Source organism: Branchiostoma floridae, chromosome 14, assembly GCF_000003815.2.
Source record: "Branchiostoma floridae strain S238N-H82 chromosome 14, Bfl_VNyyK, whole genome shotgun sequence".
NCBI lineage: Eukaryota > Metazoa > Chordata > Leptocardii > Amphioxiformes > Branchiostomatidae > Branchiostoma > Branchiostoma floridae.
This window is the reverse complement of record NC_049992.1, coordinates 5,261,274-5,283,511: the sequence shown is the minus strand read 5'-3', so window position 1 is coordinate 5,283,511 and position 22,238 is coordinate 5,261,274. Positions and strand designations below refer to the sequence as shown.

Here is a 22,238-nt window from a genome sequence, read left to right as displayed (position 1 = left end):
ATTCAGCACTGGAAATCCAGTGCTGACGCCATCTTCAGCACTGGGTTCCAGTGCTGAAAAAGGAGGGCGAGGTTTTCGTAGTTTTGCGTCGGCCATTGCATCCCAAAATGAGTCCTTTTTGCCTCCAAACTTCACCAAAAAGGTACAGCTTGGCCACACTCAACAGGGAAAAAATGCGATCTCTTTTCGCGACCGATTGCTGCAGATTGACCGCACAGGAATTTACCTATAGCGTTAACTGTTATCATGTGGTGAGGATAATGATTCTACCGATCCACGGAGCCTGGTAGAGGCTAATCCACAAGCTTTGCAAGCTTGTAACTTGCAAGCAAATCCTTCATCTTAGAATGATTAGTCTTGGACAGCTATGCTCTGATTTCACAACAAAAACACGTGTCATGATTGCTTTGCTTTCTATCGCAGCCAGTTACGGTAGTAGTTATATCTATTGAAGTCTTCGGCTCAAAGAATGTCGCTCAGAAAATTAAGATTGTGCTTGCTTGTGTGGAAGAGGGTAGCTAGCCTGATTAAATCTCGCTTATAGCAGCCCGCCCAACATCCGCCGGCCCCCTTTAGGGGCCAGTTACAGCCCTGGACAGCGGAGTTTGCGTTCCACAGACTAGGGGTAGCAAGGCCTACGAAAAAATGTTGTTTTCTGTTTCCCTTCCTACCCTAGAAAAACCTGCCGATCCCATTTTTTTGCGGGTGGACAATGGAGTCACAAAGCTTCCAGTAAGAATTTCTATTCAGCCTGCTTCCCATTCTAGTAAAAAATGAAACTGATTGTCTTATCTAATGAAGGATAAATGTATTCACAGATTTGTAACCAGAATGCACAAAATTGAAGTTTGGCATTGAAAAAATAAGTGTCCTCATGCATTTCAGTTTTACTTTGTTTAATTGTATTGTACTTTGGCCAAAATAAATAAAAAGATAAGATGATCCCTATACCTACCGACCCTTTTTTTTCAGGACTGAAACAGGAAACACAACATTATTTCCTATACCTAACGACTACACGGGGCTTGTAAGGCTGGTAGTTTGTAATTGTAGACCCCTCCCCCTCCCTTTATTCTGACATCCCAACCACATCATGTAGGCAAAAACGTGTATGCAATTTTAGAGCATTCAATAGTGGTATTGAGACTGTGCAATTTAAATGCCCACTTCCTTGATTCATTTTTATATCTCGTGTTCTGGGCATGCTGTCTCATATCATGCAAATGGCTCGTTCTCATTTAAATGTCGAAATGCTGTCGCCTGACTTTACGCCTTGATATGGAGCAAATTATAGACAACATCACTGGTTCCTTCATTTTTTTCCACAACCCCAGTAATGTTTTACAAAAGATGCACCATAACATTCGTAGAGGTTGATGGATTAGAAGATTATTATAGCCACGGGTGGGATTTCACACCCTGAAAAATGGCTGTCGCCTGAGAAGAAACGAAGAATTCAAATAGTAGCCAAAAATGTAACAATTCAGTTCCCAGAATGATTGTTCGGCAGGTGAAACCAGCTACCCAGGCCCTCTGCCCGATCACGTCAGATCGCTCCTGTCACTGATCTTGGAGGCTGTGTGAGGTGGTTTATGCCTGTCGCCAGATTCTGTAACAAACGTTACCACCACTAGTACGATGGTTGCCACGGTTATATTATGCGCGTATAAGACTAGAAATGGCCATTTTTGTGACGCTGTACAGTTTTTCTGGCTTTCTAAAGAAACAAGAAAGGGTTGGTGACTGTCATTTGTATCACACCTTGCTTAACAAAATGTTGTACAGAAATGACCGTAACAAACGTTACTATTGTTCGATGCTGTCTAATCTCTCTATTTGACCTGGTGTAAAAAAGTTGCCCACTTTCCAAATGTCCATAGGGACATCCACATATACCTAAATGATGTAGTCAATAAGGTACGTCCTTTTGAAGAAAACAGGGTAAAGTCTACTGTTGTAACAAACGTTACCGGTAACGTTTGTTACATGCCCTGTAATGTATTATCAATGGGACCGAAAATGATAAGTTGCCATTTTTTTGGCTATGGTTAAAAGAGGAATTTTCCCAAACAACCAAGTAGTTTTCAGTGAAAATGAAGCCGATTTATTTTTCGACCAAAAAAATGCCATTTTCGACATTTCAATGAGAACGAGTGAAATGTGGCTGTGATTTGCGAGTAGATATCCCTTGTTGGGACAGAGAGCAAGTGCTGTAAGTTTGGACCCCTAGCGGCTGCAGGTGCCGATTTCCTTTTAAAATTTGGACGAGAATAACTCGAGAATGTACATGTGTCTACGGATTGTCATGATTTTTGGTATGTACATAGCATAAGTGACGACTTAAATAATGAGATACTAATTATGTAAATCAACAGCTAATTTGCATAATTAATGAGGAAGGGTTTATTAGTCCATAGCATTCCATGATAGAAGTTTTAAACTTCTCACATATACAACTGAGAAAATAGAGAAATGACAATAGATAGCAATTATGCAAATTGCGACCTGTTTTGCATGATTAACGGGAAAATATTATAATTCCTTGGTAGTCAAGGATAGAAATTTCATACGCAAAACAACACAATGAAGCTTAGTGATGGTGAACATTATTAGACATAAATCATGCAAATCAGTTTAATGTTTACGTCAGGAAACACTAAAATGGCTAGCCTGGGAACCATACCATCGAGGCGCTCGGCGGTGTAGAGGTGACCGCCCGTACAGTTAATTGGTACAGGCCGGGGGAGTTCTTACGGGGTTAGATTAATTTAGTCGCGGGCGGGGTAAACTCAAAAGGCCGGCTACAAGCTCTATCGGCGAAATCTCAAAGGGCAGCTAATCAGACAGGCTGACAGAAGCAGGTCGGTGCCGGGTAAAGCTCCCCAAAGCCGACCGCGGAGAATGGTACCCAGGCTATAAAATGGCCTTCTCTGCTACAATAAAGCGTTCATACTTTGTGCTTATGCCTTTTGGGTAGAGAGGATGGTCAAACAAGCCAAATTATGCAAATCAGGACCTTATTTGCGCACTTATGTGATCAAATGGAAGGATTTATAAATACATCGAATTCACTCAAAAAGATTCAAACTATTTGGCAAAGGTATGAGGTCTTAGAACTATTTTCAATCGCATTCCTCAATGTCATTCGGACCAGGGGTCCCATTCAAGGACGTGTTTCTTTCCCTTTGTGTCAGCCTACTGTTTATAGCCTCAATAGCAGGCTCTCTGAGGCCTTTTTTTGGCTTATAATACACTTTTGCTGGCCATTTCTTTTTGTACTGGGTCGCTGATTGCCGGCGCGGCCGTTGCTGATCCAAGGGGCCAGTAATCAGCGACGGCCGACAATCAGCGACCCGGGAGAAAATGAAATGACCAGCAAAAATGTATAATGAGCCAAAAAAAAGGCCCCAGAGAGCCTGCTATGGAGGCTACCTGTTTGCGTGTCCGTCTCGATTTACTGTTTACTATTACAATGATAACAGCACAAACCCTAATATTTGCCGGGATATTAAAATCAATCAAATCCATTAATCAAATCAACACGGCCCTACTATGAACAAACGTCGATTCCTACCGAAGACGCGTACGGAGGAGCTGACGCAGATTCTATCAGCCACGTGCACCAGTCGTTCCCCGAAGATGACATCGAGAACCAGCGGCAGCCGACTGTCTACAGAGACACAGCACTACACAACAAGACACAGAAGGGCGCTCCTGAAAACTAACTCTACTTGCCCGGTGAGGAACAACAAGGCGGAGACGAAGGTACTATTTGTACTCCAGTACAAATCAATTTCATTGCATAGTTTTGTAAAGAAATTTAGATTGTGTTGTTTTTACGTAATGCATATACGAATTCTTGTCATTGCTACTTTACTTACTTTATGCATACACTAGGGCTGGGTACCGGTACAGAAAATTCAGGTCCAGGTCCGGTTCAGGTCCAAAGGATCAGGTCCAGGTCCGGACCTGAACCTGGACCTGATTCAGTATGAGTCATACCAATGGTCCATTTCACTACAAAGAAATCTGTTTGGCGGAGTACTAGACTTCCACTGGCGTTTTAAAATCCTACAACGCTAACTGCACCTGTGCGATTGGCTGTAAAACTTGGTAGAAATTACTATAAATTCTACTTTACTTCACTCTTGTTATTTTCTTCAACCTGCAAGCGCCAAAACGTGTGAATGCCTGATAAATAATATGTTAATTTTCTAATCGGTCCAACACTTGGTCCACCCAATTTTTTCAGGTCCGGTTTTTCTGGACCGGTCCAATAAGAAAAACCGGTTTTGTACCGGTACGCTGTACCGATACCCAGCCCTACGTATTACTGCTTTATTCTACGTAAATGCTCCACTGTATAATGTCTGTGTGTTCGATGGCATCAAACATAAACGTTGCTGTCTATGATGCCCTCTGTATTTTCTTGTTACACTTTTAATAAAATAAGGTGAAATAAAATTTATAACAAAAATATTCCTCTCTACTGTACCGAAGAAACAGCAATTCCTGCCAATAACGAGGAAGCTGAGATCGAATGCATTGCTACTGATAATCCTGAGCCAAACGTGTACCAGTCAGTCGACCAGGAAGACAGCGAGAGCCAACAGCACACTGGTGCGGACAGCGAAAATAGTGATCAACCAACTGATACACAGAAAGACACCGGAATGCCTATCAAAACACAGAAGACAGCGACTGGCCTGCATAACAACCCGACCTACGGGTCTGGTGTGCAAGATGACGACAGAGGTATTTACTTCCTTATCTTTTGTTATTGAAAAGTACATGTAAAAATACAAATCGTAGAGTGGAATTTGTTATCACTAAGTACAGTAGGGGCATCTTCTCTTAGTAGTTTTAAAGAACTCTTGCAGATAGATGTGCAAAAGCTAGGTGGGACGGGTCGTTCGGTGTAATATAACCAGCTGCTGCCGCGCCGCGTGCCTGTGAAGCTGGTGTGTTACACCGAACGGCGGTTATACCGGCTATATAGATACAGATACAGATACAGATACAGAAAAGTACAAGGATAAAGTGACGGCGAAGTCTAGTTGTACACAACTTATTTTAATGCCGCTACTTGAACATATATTAAAAACAATATTTTACACAGGACTATAATAAGTAAATGAATTGGATAAGAATAAACGTACAAGAAATTACAACAGTGAGCATGAGTCACACCCCCCCCCCCCCCCACCGGAAGAAAAATAAAACAGAGAATTATACCTGAACTTAAAAGCGACTTGAATATATAATTTAAACATGTCTGGTCGATAGAGTTAAAAGTTTTATCAGGTTGATACGCTACGGAGTAAAGAGACTTAATGTTGTTTCTTCATGACAAAGCTGCGGTACAATGTGAACTACAATCAACTTAGAAAATCCCTTCTCTGCAATCTTCAAGACCTTTTAGGTTCAACCCTTGTTTTGAAAACTTTGTCTGACCCAGCCTTAACACAACTTTTACACAGGGGTTCACCCACTTTACCAACAGAAACAAATACCCATATCATGCATCTCACACAGACATACATACGACCAACCGTTTTCAAATTGATTGAACATTTTCCTTTAAAATCCTGTATGTATATATATTTATTTGTTGGATCCGTCACCCCACTGCTGTACTACTATTTTATTTGATCTCGCATTGTTTTGTCCTTTGTTTATTTTATTTTCAAATGTCCTTGTGGTAACGTTAATATTAGCTTTGCTAAAGTGCATTTACCACTGTGTCTTGTCTTGTATGTATACCAATAAAAAAAACAAAAAAAAACAACGTGAACCAGTCAGAACTGCCATGAGAAAGGTGACAGACGGTCACCGAATCGTCGGCGAATATAAAACAAGTGTTATGAAAAAAAGAGTCTATTTATTCAAAAGTATACTACAGTTTGTACTCCAGCATGAAAACTACCATTAAGGATTCTAAAAACAATCATCGGCTGCATTACAATTGCAGAGATGCCTATTGTCAGTCCTGCCGGGACTTACTTACATCCAAAAGTTGTCTTCGCCTCCCATATCCATTCGTATAGAGAGTAAAATCATGCTCTTCAACAAGATCTCATCAGTGTCCCTAGGGAAAGATAATGAATGCTATCTGAAACGTCTAACCGTTTCCAAAATCACGCCCAGCTAGTTGCTTGAGTTATTGCTATATTTAAATTATCTGGATGTCTAAACTTAATCGCCGTATGCACAATATAATAGAGACTTTATTGCAAATTAATGCCCATGGGGCTAATTGCAAGTGAACAAAATCAAATACATGAAGTGATTACAAACAGGTAAATGATCTAAATTCTAACATACAAGATTAACTGATTGAAGGAACATACAGAATATCGAATGCAATTCTAAACCTATATTACTCTTGCGGGGTTTGACTTCTTCTTTGAAAACAGTTAAAAATAAAATGTCCCACATTTTCTATAACAGATTGATTCGATGATCTTAGCAGGAAGTGCGTCTTTTGTGTGTTATTTAACAATGAAAAGTTTGATATGATGGCTCTAATGCCTACCCTGTCTGAATGTAACTATTTACAGAATCGGATCATCTTTGCTGCACGGGATCTCGCCGTTCCTGCCTACTCCTATTCTTCATCACTGCGGCTGTGATTTCAGCTCTGGTTGCGTCTACTTTTCTAGCCAACCTACATTTTACTGCTGATCAAGAGAACGGAAATGCCATCCGTCCGGTTAGTCTTATGTCTAAAGGTGTCCTCTCACTGCACTTGCGTCACTGCGGGGTTCGAAAGATACTCTCAATGAATTTCAGAGATAAAGAACGAATTTTCTTACTTTTTGTGTATTTTGTCGTCTTCTAAGTCATACTTTTACGTATTACGCAATATCTAAATTATGATTTTAAAAAAACGGAGAAAATAATAAAACAGTGATGCAGTGAACGAACCCTGCAGTGCCGCAAGTTTGACGCAAGTGCAGTGAGAGGGCGCCTTTAGGTACTAACATAAACTCGCATGACTCCAACGGATGCCATGATACCGCCGAATGAGACAAATACATGAATCTGAAGTGACTTGAAGAGATGGACCAATGCAATGAAGCATCAGTAATACACCTAATATATTCAGGTGTTCCAGAAAATGTTGACAATTCCTCAATGATGTATTTTTATGTGGCAGTATTATGACACCTGGTGGAATTGTGAGGGTTGGTGTTGCGAGCAGACAGTAGTAATGTTTAGTTCATCTGTGGTCACACATGCGTATATGTTCAAGTCCGTTTGAGGTGCGTATGAAGCTTGTAGTCTCTACCAGGCTCCACAGGTCGCGGGAAAAATAGTACAAATTGGACAAATATAGATACATAACATGCCAGATGAGTTAGCTGACCGAGACGCATGGTTAGCGACCCAGCTAACTCGTTTGACATGTTACCTGTTTACGTTCGTCCAATTTCTATTATTTTTCCAACGACCTGTGGAGCCTGGAGGAGGCAAATACTCCCATGCGCGCCTCATACGGACTTAATATATACGCAGATGTGACCCCACCTTAACATTCTACATGTGCATAAAGTCAACATATCTGCAACATATCCATCGATTACTTATTTGTGGAAGGTTTGACATAACAGGTGACTATCACATTTTCAATATGTCAATCCTGAGACCAGACTCTAAGATTTGATTGACTCATACCGGGAAGGGCCCTACTCTTTTCGATAAGTGTGGTGGGTTCTTTAACGTGCTTGAGGTGTGGCTCTCCCCAAACAGGGACCTCCGTTTAACGAAGAAGAAATCATTTCCATCTAACTATGCCACAAGTTAGAGTATTCCCCTTACATTGACGAAGCAATGTACAATAATCACCGAAAATAATGTAAAAAGAGAACACCGCTGAACAAAACACAATGGAGTCCGTTTGGCCATTTCCGTCGCAAATACATATTCGTCGTGCCTTCATAACCCTTTCTCCCATCCAAAACATGGTTAAGTCCATTTTAATTCAAGACGTCAAACCTCTGTTTTCCCCAGTCTAAGAGGGCTATAACCCACTTGAAATTCAAGGCAGTGTTGATCAAAGTCTTTCCAATCTTGAGGGCTAAAGCTGTGTGTTCTTTTCGTTACATCAGCCTGATTCGGTCACCGGAGTTTATCCATCTGGTTCACCTGCATGGACTACCGGTATGACAACAACACATTCCCCAGTCAATGGTACAGCTGCAGAGCTGACAACTACACCGCAGGATGGGACCACCACCGATCTTACCTCAACCACCGTAAGTCCGTCTATGATTTTTGCAGCACTCAGCAATTACTATTTTTTTAGCACAATCACAAGACAGTACTAGTAGATACCTAACGTTATATCATGGAAATCTAGCAATCATTTGGTATTTGCGGTAGTATTTTCGTTGAGAGAAGTTTGTTCCCGTAATGTTTCACTTTAACGAATTCCAAGTACATTGACCATGAATCCAGTGGTTACTGAGTTTAGAGTCTGAATTTATTTGGATTGACAATCATCCGCCTATGAGGATATACTTCCTGTGTTTTGCAGCCCACTTGAAATGGACCGATCCCAAAACCCCGCCCCTTGTTCGATCATGGTTCTATTTCGAACAACTTCGTCAAAAATAGCCATTTCTTTCCCACTGTGGCAGTTTTTGACGGAGGCGTTCGAAATAGAATAGGGGGTTCTTTTTGTTCGATATGGCGTTCGACAGGATCGGTCCATTCAAGGTAGTGTTTATCAATTTCATTTCAAGTTTCCTCAACCAACAACTTGCCAGTTGGGAGATGGGTCGTCCTACAGAGGGACCGTTTATATGACAGAAACAGGCAAGACTTTTTATTCACATATATTTTGTGAGTACCAGGAAAAAGGGACAATTTGATCATATGAAGCCTTCTACTCAAAAACATTGGCATGAATTAATAGTAATTAACAACATATGTAACGTTACATACATAAATACATAATGGATAACAGAAAGGTAAATTTAGACAAGTCGGTGCTGAATCAATGAGGAGAATCTACCTGTGCAATGGATATATGTATGGAAAATATCAAAATATGACATTTTTGTAAAGGTGAAAGCGATGTTGACCTTGTTAACAGTAACGTTAAGAACATATTTATGTACTGTCATTGACTTTAGGTCGTTGAGTATAGAGTTTACAGTGTAGGACTAGGAGATAATTAAATGTTCAGTTTCACAATGATAGCCGCATTTACAAGTGGGATAATCAATTACTCTCCAAGCAGAGGTTAAGCTCCGGCTGCTTTTTTCACGTTTTTAGCCGTTTGTATCGGGCTTTCTATTCTATCATTTTTCTTGAAGTACACCAGCCAAACAAAGGTTTTCAAGTACAAAATAGAAAGCCCGATAAAAACGACCAAAAAACGTTTAAAAACAGCCGGAGCCTTACCTCTGCTTGGAGAGTAATAATCACTAGAAAGGTAATACTTGCAAGCAAATACAGAATGTTACCTTTACATGTTGTAGTCTAACACTGGCAACTGTTTTGTTCATTCTTATTTGAACACATTATAAATGTAGTGACCCGAGCTCCTCTAGATCTGACATTTGCTACATTATGTAACCGAACACCACATGGTGCCTGCTACTTTACCGGTTACCATGGTGACAGCCGTCTGGCCCAGGTCGTTGACCTTATTTGCGCGGAAAAGAAGAAGAAACAAAGCAAAAACAATATGTTCCCTTCTGTGAAAGTAACATGAATACAATGAAAACAGGCAAGCTGTGCCAAAGTTGGAGCAGTCAGACGCCTCACGTACATGGCTTAAAACCGTCTGCGTACCCAACCTCCGGACTGGAGCATGACTTCTGCCGGAATCCGGATCATCAATCCGGTGTCTGGTGCTTCACCACGGACCCAGGGGAGAGATGGGAGTTTTGTGATGTGCCCGCCTGTGGTAAGATCTTACTCTGGACCCTTAAGGTGGGTTCTTTTAATCTCCAAGCAGATCCTACGCTAGCATTAGATAGTATCAAAAGCTGGCAAAGGAGTAAAGCCGGCTTAGGAGTGTGTTTCGCCACTGGCAAATGGACACCTCTTGGCTGACTATCTCCTGGCCAGTTTGGTACTCTTTTATGCCATTGTAGAATCTGCTTGAGATACGGGGTCTTTACCTTTACCTAGTACCATCCTCATGCCTGAGGGTCGAGGACTATGGTAGCGTCCAGTTAGGGCCCCCCTAGCGGCTCCCTAAGGTACTACAGCAAAAGTTTTAAAATATTTTGAGATCACGTGTTCTGGACATGCTGTAGTCAGGATTTTTGAAGGGTAAATAGCCCTTGGGGCAGAGAGCAAGTGCTGTGAGTTTGGACCCCCTAGCGGCTTTTTTTGGAACTGCAGGCACCAATTTCCTTTCCAACTTTGGACGAGAATAACTCGAGGACGTGTTGACGGATCATCAGGATTTTTGGTATGTAGATATATGGTATGAATGATGACTTACATAATGTAATACTAATTATGCAAATCAATAGATAATTTGCATAATTAATGAGGACAGTTCATAAATCCATGCCAACAGCATATAGCTCAAGAAGATGTGTATGGATTTTCATGATATTTGGTATTTAAGCAGCGGTTGCAGAAAGGAAGGTTAAGTTCGAAAATGGTTGGCGTAGCATATTTTGTCAGGACGGTAGCGGGCCGAGTGTGTGGGTCCGTTTGTTTGTGGAATGCATAAAAAGAGAAAGAATGCTTGAATGGATGCTAATATTTGGTAGGTGGGTACGGGTCAGGAAAACGAAAGTCAAGTTTTATAATGGGCCCCCTAGCGGCTTGCTAAGGTACTACAGCACAATTTTTGACATCCCGTGTTCTGAACATGCTGTGGTCGTGATTTTTCAGTGGTATATATCCTAAGGGATGACTTACATAATGCAATACTGATTATGCAAATCAGCAGCTAATTTACAAAATTAATGAGGAACGTTCATAAATCCACTGCATTCCAAGATAGGACTTTTAGTGTGTTTGGCCCTGGACATGCTATTGTCTTGATTTTTTTCTTATACAGAGACTACCTTTGCCTGCTGGAGCAACCCTCTGCAGCTGTCGTGCCCGACAGGACAGACTGTCTTCATCGACTACGCCAAGTACGACCGGACGGCCACCCCTGTCTGCCCCTGCCGGCCCTGTGACGCCGACTGCCGAGCCGCCAACAGCCTGGCCGTCCTGAAGGGAGCCTGTGAGGGTTTACAGGAGTGCACCATAAGAACCAGCGGATATGTTTCCGGTGACCCCTGCCACGTGAGACACATGTACCTGGAGCCGACATACCGCTGTGTTACAGGTTAGGGTTATGTCACATTTCAAAAAAGGGGCCCGGCCGAGCAGGTTTCGGGAGCGAAAAGAATGATATAACAGACTTCAAAATACATAAAATGTCAAAATAAAATTCAAGGACATAATTTGAGTATTTTTCTAGGCATATAACTCGAGTTTTCGTTTCTTAAAACATCCCGGCCGGGCCCCAGTTTGGAAATGTGACCTAAGCCAGGACAACCTTTGGCCAGAGAGCGAACATCAGTGACTCTTTTCTCTAACCTGTGACTCCCTCTCTCTCTCCTTCTCTCTCTTCCTCTCTCTCTCGCTGTCCCTCTCTCTTCCGCTCTCTCTCTCTCTCTTCCTCTCTCTCTCTCTCACTCTCACTCTCTCTCTCTCTTCCTCTCTCTCACTCTCACTCTCTCTCTCTCTTCCTCTCTCTCTCTCACTCTCCCTCTCTCTCTCTCACTCTCTCTCTCTCACTCTCTCTCTCTCTCTCACTCTCACTCTCTCTTCCTCTCTCTCTCACACACTCTCTCTCTCTCTTCCTCTCTCTCTTCCCCTCTCTCTCCTTCTCTCTTCCTCTCTCTCTCTCTGCTGTCTCTCTGTCTCTGTCTCTCTCTTCCTCTCTCTCTCTCTTCCTCTCTCTCTCTCTCTTCCTCTCTCTCTCTGCTGTCTCTTTCTCTCTCTCTCTCAGATGTCTGTCTCTCTATAGCTGTCTTTTTTATTTTGGTCACACATTATCTTTCTGTGTCTCTGTCTCTCTGTATATATATAATAGATATATATACTGCAACTCTGTCTTTATATATATATATGCCGATTTATGTACGGCTTCTCTCTCTCTCTCTCTTTCTCTCCCTCTTTATCTCTATCTAATATATTTATTTATGTCACGTCCATATATCCATAAATATAAAGATTATCAGAGGTATATATATATATATATGTATATATATATATATATATATACCTCTTACAATTTTCATCGCTACAGTGACCCCTGTCAGAGATGACCAGCTGGAGGATCTAGTGACCAAGTACGCGCCTAAAATCTGGCTGGCGAAGGGTGAGAGGTACAAACCTTCCAGCGTCGACTTCCATCTCGAAAACGTCGCTGTTCACGACGGTCATAAAGTCTACTCCAGCAACGCGTCGACCCTCCCCACGTGTTCTGAGTCCTGTCACATGAGCACCACCGGGTGGCGGCGATCTGACGAAGACAGCCTGCCTTTCTTCCACGGAGAGGAGATCGGACCTACCCGCCAGCCTCCCGTGTACGCTATTGTGAGGCCGATCAACTCGATCACTACAGACATCTTCTACTGGATGTTCTACCCCTACAACGGACCGGACCCAGCCTGCCCTGGTAAGTTACTGTAAATGCAGAAATTTTTGCGGTGGATTAATGTTTGCGGTTTTTGCGGTGACCACCTTACCGCGAACTTAAAACCACCGCGAACATTTTTCTATTATGGTATTAGTCTATGGTGTTACAGCGAACTTAAATACACCGCGAAAAGTCCTTTAGTATGTGAAAGATGGTTATGTTTTGAGCGTGTCTGTCTGTCTGTCTGCGTCTCAACGGTAGGTGGGTCGGGGACATGTAGGTCAACTTCGATAACGGCCCCCTAGTGGCTTCCTAAGGTACTGCAGCGGAACTTCCTTTTCTAATAACTCTTGTTCTGCTTTTTATCCGTAGGGTTTATGCCAATAAATATGCACAAGGCATGTTGTTGAATTATTTTTGGTCCGTTTTGTATTTTCTTGTCTTTAATATAGTCCTTTTGGTCCCCCAAACAGCCCGGCTGGGCCCTTTTGTGGAAATGTGACGTTAGTCTTACTGTTTTCTCAAGAAAATTCTTATAACCCTTCAAATAGCGTAAACCGGGGGTCCCGTGCTCTTGGAAGCGACCACATAAATCAGCCTCATTACTCAACACATTGGGTACCTACTGGCTGCAAATACACACGACATCATTATTATTACCTCCATGAAATTTCAAGGGGGTTATATTTTCACTAGTGTTTGTCTGTTTCAAGATAACTCAAAAACGGCTGGATGGACTGATTTTATACTTGGTGCGTTGGTGGAATGAAAGCTGGAAATGATTAGATTTGGGGCTCCCTAGCGGCTTCCCTTGGTACTGCAGCACAACTTCCGGTTTTGCGGAACAACTGCAGAAAGGAATGACGGATTGACATCATTTTAGGCATACGGGTAGCTTAGTCAAAGATGTTCATAATGATATAAATGTTATGCAAATGAGGACTTAATTTGCATAATTGATGTGAGAATCGCATAACTACATTGCTTTTAATAACTGGGCTTCAATAAATGTAACACATGTAAATTATGTTAGATGGAACATTAGCAGATACCAAATATGCTAATGAGGAACTGATTTGCATAATATATGTGGAAATTGCAAAACCGCTTAATGATTAATGATGGGAAATTTATACTTATGACATTTGCAGGTTAGTCAATTATGAACATCACCATGCATAAATCATGGTCATTTGCATAAAATTTACAAAAGCTCTAAACATTTCATGGAGGTATGAATCGCCGAACTCTTATTGAATAATGAATATTTTAATAACTTTTTTTTCATCAGGTTTGTGGTCGCTGTGGGGCACCTGCATGGGCGGTATGAGGGGTGTCCTGCGTCACGTGGGCGACTGGGAACACATGACCCTTCGTCTGGTGGGCGGACACCCAAGGAGCATCTTTATCAATCCTGCATATAAGCACGAAGGTACGATCATGATGAATGTTAAAACACTTAAATTGCCAAGCCCGGATATATACGGCACACATATACATGTCCTGTGTGCCGCGCCCGGATATATCCGGGAAAGCGTATTCCCCCGAAGTAGCAGCTTTGCGCGCACATAGCGCACGAACTCCGGAAGTTAGGGACTTCGGCCTTGTTCGGGGGTTTCTTTTTGGAGGTCAGCGGCCCACCCTGGCACTGATAGCACTTTATAAGGCTAAAACTCTGGCAGTTTAAGGGTTAAAGCTAAGGGCACAACCCGCCTTACGTTTTTTGGAGACCACGTCCGCCACGTATTTCTGAAAACGTGGGGAACGACTGGCAAGAGCAGGGAGAGAGTACGTCAACACGGCAACATAAAGTTTTGCCTGCACGTAAAGCTCTACTGCGTGTCTGCGTGCTCCAAAATCCCTCAGATTCCCTACGAGTTCGTAGGAGGCGGTACTTACCACTTACGGATCCCAAACGATTGCCCACATTTTGGCACGTAGAAAGCATGTATGTGCCCTTAGCTTTAAGCTAGGGGCACAACCCGCCGTACGTGTAATTTGTCCATACGTTTTTTTTTTTTTTGAGGCCACGTCCGCCACGTATTTCTGAAAACGTGGGGAACGACGGGCAAGAGCAGGGAGGGAGTACGTCAACACGGCAACATAAATTTTTGCCTGCACGTAAAGTTCTACACCTGTTTCTAGCATCATATCCAGCTGCTTGAGTAACTGCTTTTTGGGGTGAAGTGGTCTGTCAATTTTCAGTACAATGACACTTATCATACACCAAAAGCGGTCATTATGTCATAACTTTCGCCTTATTGATGAAGCGCCGGAAAATATTCAATTGCTGACTGGAAATTCTGATGCCAACCAGTGCTACACTTTTGCATGCTAGCTTTTACACCAATCGACCACCATTATGCAGTCTTTGTTCATTTTCTTTTTAAGTGTATTTCATTTCAAATAATGACATGTTAGAATTAGATGCGTATATTTATAAGATAACGTCAAAAAATCCCATACCATGATAGCTTCTATTGATAATGATAATTTGCCAGGTACATACAACTGGGACCCCGCATCGCGGACGTATAGGAAAGGTGCAGTAGCTGTGCAAACTGAGGGAACGCATCCTATCTTGTATTCAGCCGCCGGTAATTATTCTACATTCTTTAAACTATTAGAGTATCTTAGAACCCGTACTGCTGCAGTTGTTTCCATTGTTATATCAGCGCATGCTAACGGTGCCCGTCTGAATTTGGCCGGCTGTACTCCTTTGCCAGCTTTGATATTATCATATAAAAACTGGAAGGCACAACCGCACTCCTCTGCAGCATAGAGTCTGCCAATTTTGTGATCTAAGGTAGAAGATGAACAGCATTTTATCTTACACTGTAAATTGTACCACGAGGAACGAATTGCGCTTTATGAACATATCAGAAAAGAGTTCCCATATTTTAAACATCTTAATGCAACGGATAAATTTCTATTTTTGATGCGCCTAGATAAACCCTGTATATAAAACATTATATGTTCCTATATCTACACCTGTACAAAGAAGCGAGAAGATGTCGACCATCCTGTTAGCCTAGTACATTCAATTAGTTAAATTGTATCTTGTTGTCTCTGCATATGTCTGTTATGTCTGTTATCAGTGACCTGTACCTAGCCCGTCGAGGCATGAATGTACAATAAAGGTCTTCAATCATCATCAATCATTATTTTATGGCATCGTAAGAGCTGCTTGGATATTAGTGTGCAGTGCCACAATGTTCTGTCTGTCCCGAAGTAAAGGGTAAAAAAGAGTGAAGGGGCAGTGTACATTATTAGAGCCCACCGAGACGGGGGGTGACATAGACATTCTGATACTTATGACCACCTCCTTCAAAAGTGGCTTGTTCCTGATGTCACTGCTAGACAAAGAAGAGTCGTTCTGTGAACAAGGTCGACGGAGATTGACCAAAAATTTAGAGGGGTAAGTCCCTATAGTTTATTTCCGTGTTGGAATTAAAGTGTTAGCATTTTTCTACAATTATAAAACATATTACAAATCATGACGATCCGTCGACAAGTTGTAGAGTTATTCCCGTCCAAAGTTTGAAAGGAAACTGGCGCCTGCAGTTCAAAAAAAAAATCATGACCACAGCATGTCCAGAACACGAGATATAAAAAATTTGAGTTTCCGCTGCAGTACCTTAGCAAGCTGCTAGGGGGCCCATTATTGAATTTGACCTTCGTTTTCCCGACCCCTACCCACCTACCAAATATCATCCATCCAAGGCTTCTCGAGTTATGCTGTTGACGCACACACACAAACACAAATGTACAGACACACAAACATGCCCAAACATAACCTTATCTATTCTGGCAAAGGCAAAAAGTGACCTGAAACGGTTTCTTTAATACAGATAGCCACAACCTGTGGGCCACCCCCGGGGACCATTATTACAAGAGAAGGCTCATTCCTGACTCGCACATACTCGACATTACCAGTAACGGCACGGCATGGGACACGTGGAAGAACGTCACTTTCACCAAGTACCTGCCAGACGGAGGCTATACCGGGTCCTGGACGTGGCTCAACTACAAGGGCCGGTGGGGGGACAGGAAGGTAACCACGGTTAATTGTCTATTCGCGGATTCGGCATGCTAGTAATAAACACAATAACATACATCTAAGTTCTGTAGAAAAATTCATATTCATAATGCAACTTGACAAAGTATCGATCATAAAACATATCTGCTCTTTAATCTCCACTATAACAGAAAAGCGAGGAGAAGTTGAATTTATCCAGCAATAGTCTCATTTTGTATCTATGAACTGTATCTTTTCATCATGTCTTGTTGTGACCTGTACTTAGCCCGGTGTGCAAAAATGTGCAATAAAGGTCTTCATTCAAAATAACGCTAAGAGCCCAGAGTGTTGGCGGTTCAATTTTTAATGTCTCTGTTTTTTAGAAGTGGGAGATTAAACATACAATCTTCAACCCAGGGCTGGGTCGGGTGGGGAAAAACACAGCTTCACAACTTCAGTAGAAATTTTTGTCAAATAATCGTCGTTGTTCATTGAATAATACTGTTATAGCTGAATATAATCAGAAAATGTTGAATTTGATAACATAAGCACTTTAAGTTAATGATATCCTTATCCTAATTTGTGTTCATGTATGCTTTTACGTTCAACTTGTTAATACACGATTTTGTATACATGTTTATTGTTAACATGAGTGCGCCACCACTATGTCTGTTATTGTCTACACATGTTTATATGGGATATTAATTTGTACCGAATATGCATAGTTTTCATCCTGACATTAATTGTAACGCTAGTTCGCCTTAATCCGTGGGGTAACCAAAATTCGTAGTTTAAAAAACTGGGTATTTAAAGATTTCAGGTCAACGACATGAGTTTCAAATGTCAACATTTTCTCTCTTGTAATGTGAAACTACTTTCCATCGACTTAACGATCCCCAAACACCGTAACGGATATAGGTTACCCTGAGGATAAAGGTAACTAGCGTCACCTCATTTTCATCCTAACGTGTATTTGTAACATGTATATTTTTACAGTCTAGTTGTTTCCCAAAGTTCCGAGGAGAATGCACACAGAACGATGGTCCTACGTCTATAAACTACCGGCCAGAGATGAAAAGTGACCACTTGGATTAAGAAGGTTGGACATTCAAAATATTGTGATATGGTTGATGAAACACTACACATTAGGGGTGGGTACCGGTACAGAAAATTCAGGTCCAGGTACGGTCCAGGTCCAGAGGATCAGGTTAAGTGCGGACGTGAACCTGGACCTAATTGTTTGTGAATGGACGATACTCAAAATAATGATTAATTTCTCTGCTTGTAATCTGTTCATTTTCTAATAGGTCCAACATCCGGTACACTAATTTTTTTTCAGGTCCAGTTTTTCCGGACCGGTCCTACAGGAAAAAAAATCCCTACTACACATCTTCCACATGCCATTGAAACCTCTAAAAATAATGTGAACTAGTAAAAGGCAATTCATTGTACCCCTTAAATGTATGTGTCCTGCTGTGTAAAAGTACATATAGAATCTTTTTACAGTACTAGTTCCCCTTCTCTCAAAGAGAGGTCGCTTACAAAACAAGCCCTCTAGTATCCTACCTAGCATTAGGCTAACCGTTGTGGAAATGTGACGGTCACATTTCCTGAAAGGCGGTCGGTCGGGCAGCTTTCGGGAACGATAAGTATGATATAAAAGATAAAAACATAAATTGTGCCAAACATAATTCAACAGCTTGTCTTGTGTTTATTTGCGGCATAATTGTAAACTTTAAATTTTCCTTGCCGCAAACAGCTTGGTCAGGCCCCGGGGCCGGGTAGGACGTCATCAGATAGCCAATCTTAAATTGTCTGCGCGCGTGCATCTGTTTTTTTTTTCGTACAACCAATGAGGTTATATAAGCGAATGTCTAACCTGGATACATAAAAACATGTGTTGCTTGGGTGTACTAAATTAGAAAATATTATTCCTTCTTTCCACAAAACCAATCCGAAAGAGGTATATCTTACTTCCAGATATACTTCTGTTTTGAAAGTTAATTGGTTTGGTTACAAATTACAGCCTTCTAGATTACTATTTCGACATTGTAAATCATTTTTTGTAAAATATTGTAGGCGATGGTTTCAATTTTAAGTGAAACATCAGTTGTGCGCACCATTTTTGACCGAATAAGACTTTTACTAAAATTTCAGAGGTAAAAGAAACTAAAACTCAATTGTCCTCATAGCTAGACGGATATACATCTCCATTCCCATACCTCCTTTTTTCCTTTAGCAGGAATTGGAACCGAAAATAAGCTGGGGTACCGGTGCACTAGTTAAGTGTTGACCGTTGATTATAGACATAAAGTTGACTTAATAGATGGATATCTTCAACTTATGTACACATATCCCTTATGTGTCCCGTTCAAACATTCATACTTGAAGTGTCATCATCAACCGCTACGTCTACATGAGGTAACCCCCTCATAACCCCATCAGGGGCAAAGTGTGTGCGTGTGTGTGTGCGGGGGGGGGGGGGGGGTCACGAGCTACGGACCGACCTCTCGCCTGGCCCAAGCCCTGGACAGTATCTATCAGAAAAAAAAACAATTATTGAAACTTAATTTTCTGTACCACTCTTTTAGATTGGAAAATTGTCTGGTACAGCCAAGCCATATGTTTTTATGTATCCAATTAAGGTGTCAAACTGACCATACTGAAAACAAGGACGTTATATAAGGATATAAACGTTATACAAAAATTTAAAAAAAATTACATAACGTCCTTGCTAAAAACAAGATGCACCCAAACAAGGTCTATTATTATATAGTTGTTCCGCGCTGGTGATAGTGCACTAGAAAAAAAGGGAAGAAAGGGTGTCGAGGGTTCAGTTTGTTTCTACATATTATATAAATTTCTCAGGTAAGAGACATTCGCAGCCTGAAAGTGAGACCCGAAAAAAAAAAAGCTGTGGTGTGCCACTTAAGTGTTGACTGTTGGTTGTAGACATCAAGTTAAACTATTATATGGATATCTTCAACCATATACTAGTATACTGTATTAAGTCCTTGCATCAACTTACAAAAATGTATCGACACGTGTTAACGTTCCTAATGTGTACCATTTAGGGCTGGGTATCGGTACGGTGTACCAGTACAAAACCGGTTTTTCTCATTGGACCGGCCGGTCCAGAAAAAACGGACCTGAAAAAATTCCGTGGACCGGATGTTGGACCGATTGGAAATTGAACTGATTATAAAGCCAGGCATTCGCACGTTTTCGGGGTTACCGGTCTAGGCAAATAACAAGAGCAAAGCAGAGCAGACTCTATAGTCATCTTTACCAACTTTTACAGTCAATCGTACAGAGGTAGTTAGTACAGAGGATAGCCTTGTAGGGTTTTTAAAACGCCAGTGGGAGTCGAATACTACACAAAACAGATTTCTCTGTAGCAAAATGGAACATTGTTTTGAGTATCGTTTATTCACAAGTTTTCACATAATGAATCAGGTCCAGGTTCAGATCCGGACCTGGACCTGATCCTCTGGACCTGAACCGGACCTGAATTTTATGTACCGGTACCCACCCCTAGTGCCATTGAAAAGTGCATACATGGTAGGTTTCTCATGGACTGTAATCATCTAACGTTACATCTACATCTACATTTGCATCAGATAAACCCCACATAACCCAATCAGGAGCAAAGTAAGGGGGAGTTGAGGTCGCCGGGCTATTAAAGCGGGCAGGTCGCTACCACCGCACCACGCAGGTTATTCCACTCTGGAATTGTTCTTGGAAAAACGAATATTTCTGTTCTGGACATTATAGGTTGCAGTTTGTGTTGGTGACTCCCTCGGTAGCACCCCCCCCCCCATTTTCTATACCAACCTTTTAGATTGTTTTCTTTCTACAAGAAGGAAAATTGTCTGGCACAGCCAAGCCATATGTTTTTATGTATCCAATTTAGGTATCAAACTGACCATGCATAATGAAGGAAGGACGTTATACTAGTATATAAATAGAATGATAACGTCCTTGTTGAAAACAAGATGCACCCAAACAAGGTCTATTGTTCCGCGCCACTGATAGTACACTAGAAAAAGTGAAGAAAGTGTTTCGAGGATCCAGTTTGTTTCTATTCTTCAAAACATTTGAAGGTAAGAGACGGTCGCAGCCTCAAATTGAGACCCGAAACAAGTTTGGGTGTGCCACTTTTAAATTAGTTTTAGCGGTCCGTTGTAGACATCGTCATAGACAGACCAGTGTAGGTGCTGACAACCAGATTTCAGTTCTGGGACAAACATGGCTGTAAGTGGCTTCTTGTTGCTTGTTGCCTTTGGATCTTGTTTGTTAGGATGTAGCAGTCTGCCATGCGTTGTGGAAAAGAGAAAACCGTTCTTTTCTGTGGGTATACGTTCGGCAGTTTACTGTAACAGGCTTGGCCTCGCGACATGGCCCAGTGATGTACCGTCCAACGCTGAGCGACTCGAACTCGTTGAAAATAACATCAGAAACGTCTCGTCCTTTCCACCACTACCGTATCTGTACTCTTTAGACCTGAGCTATAATTCCATCGAAAGCGTGTCCTGGATGTCTCTGCGGGCCTTGCCAGCTTTAGAAGATTTCTCTCTGCAAGGAAACCGACTGAAGTACGTCCAACTCGACACCGTCATTGCGCATTTGCCAAAGCTGAGTCACGTAAATTTGAGCGGGAACAAACTTACATCGTTCTCAAAACACGCTCTCGGATGGCCACATGTGAACGTAGTAATCAACGAGAACCCGTTTCACTGCGACTGTGAGCTTTCCTGGCTGATCGACAAACTGGCGTGTTTAGAGGGCTGTAAGTGGGGTCCTCGACAGGCCTGTTGTTCTTCGTGTGCCGCGTGTTTTATTGTTCTGACCGGACGTTTTCAATGCACCAGTCCAAGTCAACTGCGTCGTCGACTATTGTCCACTCTGTCCACACACATGACGGACTGTGGACCGACCACTGAGCCAGCCAAGACCGAACTTCCGAGCGTGGAAAACGGCACTTTTCTCATCAGCGATTCAAAAACTGTTCCCACACAAACCCAACTGTGGATGAACGTGAGCACAACAGAGTCCTACCTTCAGGACTGTTCAGCCGGGGTCCCGACTCGTGCTAACCAGACCAGCCCGTATAACGTGACATCTCCCACAGAATCAACCGACATCGAGGACAAAAAAGAGGAAAAACATACAGTTCGTTACATCGTCATTTTTCTAACCGTAGCGTTCGTTGCCTACATCGTCTCTCGCACGATTACTCTGTGCTACAATCGAAGGGACCTTGCCAACAACGTGGGCATCGACCATCATTCCTTCCCCTTGCGCCGGCTTCGCCATCTCGTTCCACCCATCGAAAACACTTTATACCACGGACATGTTGCCGGAGGTTCGAACCATGGGCCTCCAGTTGCACCAGAAATGACGCGTACGTCAACGCTGGAAAACTCTCTGCACCGGAACACCGGTACCTCTACACAAGATTCGAACCACGGACCTCCAGTTGCACAAGAAATCACGAGTACATTACCGCTGGTAAACTCCCCTCACCAGAGCACCGGCATCTCTACACAAGAGTTGAATCACGGACAGTTGGTTGACTCCGGTGAATGCCGGTCCACACCACTAGAA

General features: G+C 42.1%; 1 protein-coding gene across 1 annotated transcript; it reads left to right on the top strand.

Moving 5' to 3' along the window:
• The first annotated feature begins 9,655 nt into the window (after nt 1-9,655).
• Nucleotides 9,656-16,769, top strand: LOC118430982 (vacuolar protein sorting-associated protein 62-like). Its single transcript, XM_035842014.1, has 6 exons — nt 9,656-9,919; nt 11,036-11,311; nt 12,281-12,652; nt 13,905-14,045; nt 15,115-15,210; nt 16,465-16,769. The coding sequence occupies exons 1-6, from the start codon at nt 9,721-9,723 to the stop codon at nt 16,707-16,709; spliced, it is 1,329 nt and encodes a 442-aa protein (XP_035697907.1). The 5' UTR covers nt 9,656-9,720; the 3' UTR covers nt 16,710-16,769.
• The last annotated feature ends 5,469 nt before the right edge of the window (nt 16,770-22,238 follow it).

Excerpts from the sequence above, each read along its gene's own strand:
- LOC118430982 (XM_035842014.1), top strand. The coding sequence starts at position 9,721 with ATGAATACAATGAAAACAGGCAAGCTGTGCCAAAGTTGGAGCAGTCAG. Across the intron at positions 9,920-11,035 it reads TTGTGATGTGCCCGCCTGTG|AGACTACCTTTGCCTGCTGG; the intron begins GTAAGATCTTAC and ends TTTCTTATACAG. Across the intron at positions 15,211-16,464 it reads TATCTTGTATTCAGCCGCCG|ATAGCCACAACCTGTGGGCC; the intron begins GTAATTATTCTA and ends TCTTTAATACAG.